Source organism: Mandrillus leucophaeus, unplaced genomic scaffold (genome assembly GCF_000951045.1).
Source record: "Mandrillus leucophaeus isolate KB7577 unplaced genomic scaffold, Mleu.le_1.0 Scaffold30, whole genome shotgun sequence".
NCBI classification, from domain to species: domain Eukaryota; kingdom Metazoa; phylum Chordata; class Mammalia; order Primates; family Cercopithecidae; genus Mandrillus; species Mandrillus leucophaeus.
The window spans coordinates 1,552,242-1,555,306 of NW_012103143.1; the positions used below are offsets into that span (position 1 = coordinate 1,552,242).

At 52.3% G+C, this 3,065-nt stretch overlaps 1 protein-coding gene across 1 annotated transcript in view; it reads left to right on the forward strand.

Annotated features, from left to right (window-relative positions):
• Positions 1-1,475: 1,475 nt before the first annotated feature.
• The window catches only part of AIP (aryl hydrocarbon receptor interacting protein), a 10,163-nt gene continuing 8,573 nt past the window's right edge, over positions 1,476-3,065 (forward strand). The window contains exon 1 of the mRNA XM_011987016.1: positions 1,476-1,686. Within this exon, the coding sequence (XP_011842406.1) occupies positions 1,588-1,686 (99 nt within the window). The 5' untranslated portion in view covers positions 1,476-1,587. The remainder of the gene's footprint in view (positions 1,687-3,065) is intronic.

Here is a 3,065-nt window from a genome sequence, read left to right on the forward strand (position 1 = left end):
AGGCTGCAGTGAACAGTGATTTTACCACTGCACTCCAGCCTGGGGGACAAAGTGAGACCCTGTCTCTAAAGAAAAAATAACTAAGTAAATACATACATAAATAAATATGCATGTGAAGCCTTTAGCGCCTGGGTCGCATTAGAAAGACAATACTCCTTTACAGCGACGATGATGGTGATGACTGGAGGAGGGAGTGCAGAAAGCCCTTGCCCCGCCTGTACTGGATTTGCTAAACCTCGGAAAAGGGAAGACGCTTACTGCTGTCATTCACGGCCAGTTTCTAAAGGCGCACAGAAGCGTTGTTTTAGGGCTGGGCGCGGGGGCTCAGGCCTGTAATCCCAGCACTTCAGGAGGCCGAGGAGGGTGGATCACGAGGTCTAGGAGTTCAAGACCAGCCTGCGCCAGATGTTGAAACCCCATCTCTACTGAAAATACAAAAATTAGCCGGGCGTGGCAGCATGCCTGTAGTTCCAGCTATGCGGGAGGCTGAGGCAAGGAATTGCTTGAACCCGGGAGGCAGAGGTTGCAGTGAGCTGAGATCGCGCCACTGCACTTCAGCGTGGGTGACGGAGCGAGACTCAGTCTCAAAAAAAGAAAAAAAAAGTTGTTTTAGCCCCAAAGTACCTCACTTCTTTTTTTTTGTTTAATTTTATTTTTTGTTTTGTTGAGACAGCATCTCGCTCTACTCCGTCTCAAAAAAAGGAAAAAAAAGTTGTTTTAGCCCCAAAGTACCTCACTTCTCTTTTTTCTTTTCTTTTGTTGAATTTAATTTTATTTTTTTGTTTTGTTTTGAGACAGCATCTCGCTCTGTCGGCTAGCCTGGAGTGCAGTGGCACGAACACGGCCCACTGCAGCCTCGAACTCCCGGGCTCAGGCGATCCTCTAGCCTCGGCCTCCCAAAGTGGGGTTACAGGCATGAGGCACCGCGGCGCTAAAGCACCTCATTTCTATCATCCATCTATTATTCCCTAATATTAATTGGGCACCACTATGACTCATTTCCGACACCGCAATGGGCCCTCTTGGTCTCCTTGTCCACCTTTCTTTCCCTCTTCCTCTTTTTATTTTTTGAAAGAGAGAGATCCAGGATGCAAGAGTCCCGACAATCATACCAGATATGCGAAAGAAAAAAAGCCGGAAGAAAATACACAAAAATCACAACGCTTTGAGGGTGTGGCTTACGAGTGTTTTTTTTTTTTTTCATTTTCCTAACTCTGCAATGCTGTTATATTACATCCACAACTTCAAACACAGTGCCGCACGGCCGCAGTCCCAATCAATTCAGTGACACAATTGTTAGGGACGTCCTCTTCCCGCCCGGGGGGCGGACCCCGGCCCCGCCTCCTGACAGGTTCGGGTCCCGCCCCGAGACAGTCCCAGGCTCCGCCCCCGAGCATACGCGCGTGCTCAGTCGCAGCGCAGAGAACCAATCACCAACCATTTCCACGCTCGGTCCCTTTTGGCTTCTGCCCTCAACCAAAATGGCGCCAGCTTGGAAGCTGCTGAGGTTCTAGGAGTTGCCGAAGCAAGTCCGGAAGCTACCGAGCGAGTCCGGAAGTTGCCGAAAGGGAGCAGCGGGGAAGGAGGATGGCGGATATCATCGCAAGACTCCGGGAGGACGGGATCCAAAAACGTGTGATACAGGAAGGCCGAGGAGAGCTCCCCCACTTTCAGGATGGGACCAAGGTTCGTGTCTACCCCTCCCCGCTCCCCCTCTGCGGCGTGGTGCGCATGCGAGGCGGGAGGAGGCCTTAGGCGAGAGGTTGCGCATGCCCAGAGAGCAGCGGCCAGTGACCCTACCGCTCACATGCAGAGCTCGACGCTGATTGGGCTGAATTTAAGTAGGGGTGAATTCGGACCTGTCTGCCCCGCCCCCTGGCTCGGCCTTGTGTCAGCATTGGTGGGGGAAGCCGTCAGTCATCACAAGCGGGTTGGGGTTGGGGATTGATCTCAGTGCTTGGGCAGACACCACGCTGGAGGAAACCGAGGGTGGGGAGTGGTCCTAGGGCATCTGGATTTCAAGGCTTATGATCCTTTGTAGATGGAAGGGCCTTCCGAAAACACTTAGACCAACTGCCACTCTAAACATCCCGAGGCCCTGAGATGTGCAAAGCCGGAGAAAGGGCCCAGAGGTCAGGTCTCCCAGACAGGGACCCTTTGGCAGTCTTCCTGCTGCACTAGTGGCTTGTTTGGGACAGATGAGGGCTGGGAAGTAAGGAACCTCCCACTTGTCTCCTTTTTACCAGGCCCCCATATCCAGCCCCTCTGCCCCCTTCTCCCACAACCTACAACTCCAGGCTTCCCTGCTTCTGCAGTTGCCTCCTCCCGGAGTGCTTTTCCAGTTGCTACTTGTCTGCAGAGTAGGGAACTTCCCAGGGGCAGCTCCTGTGCCCAGCAGAGCAGTCAGGCAGGACATGCACATTGAGCAAATGAGCACATGCCCCCTGGCCAGCCCTGTGCTGAATCAGGCAGCTAAGCATCCTAGCCCAGTGCAGCATAAGTGCTCTGAGAGCAGAGGGGAGCTGCATGGCTGGAGTGATCCGCTATATGAAAAGAGATCTTCTCTAAGAAGAGACAGGATGTGTGGTGCGGGTTCATGCCCCCATGTACTGGGTGTTGGTGGTGAAAGAAGGGGCTGGCAAGGAAGATCCTGGATGGAACAGACACCAGGAGAGATGTGAACAATGGCACCCCAAGATCAGGAACAGGTGGTGTTAAATAACCAATCCCCGCACTGATTGAATGCTCACTATTCAAGCATTGTGCTACATGCTTCACACGTTTATTTCCTACACTGTGAGATAGGTACTGTTGTTGATTCCGTTTTACTGATGCGGAAACTGACTTCAGAGATACAGCATGGTGCAGTTAAGAGCGTGGGCCAGTCTAACCATATCCTGTCGAGGGTTCAATCTTCAAACCTCTTTACTCTGCGCCCACCCCCAGTGTTATCTCTAAAAACTCTCCCTGCCCAGATTACTCCCAGATGCAGCTCTCCAGTCATTACTTGTCTCTTAAACCTGACATACAGCTCTCTACTCACCATCTCCACCTGGAAGCCTGGT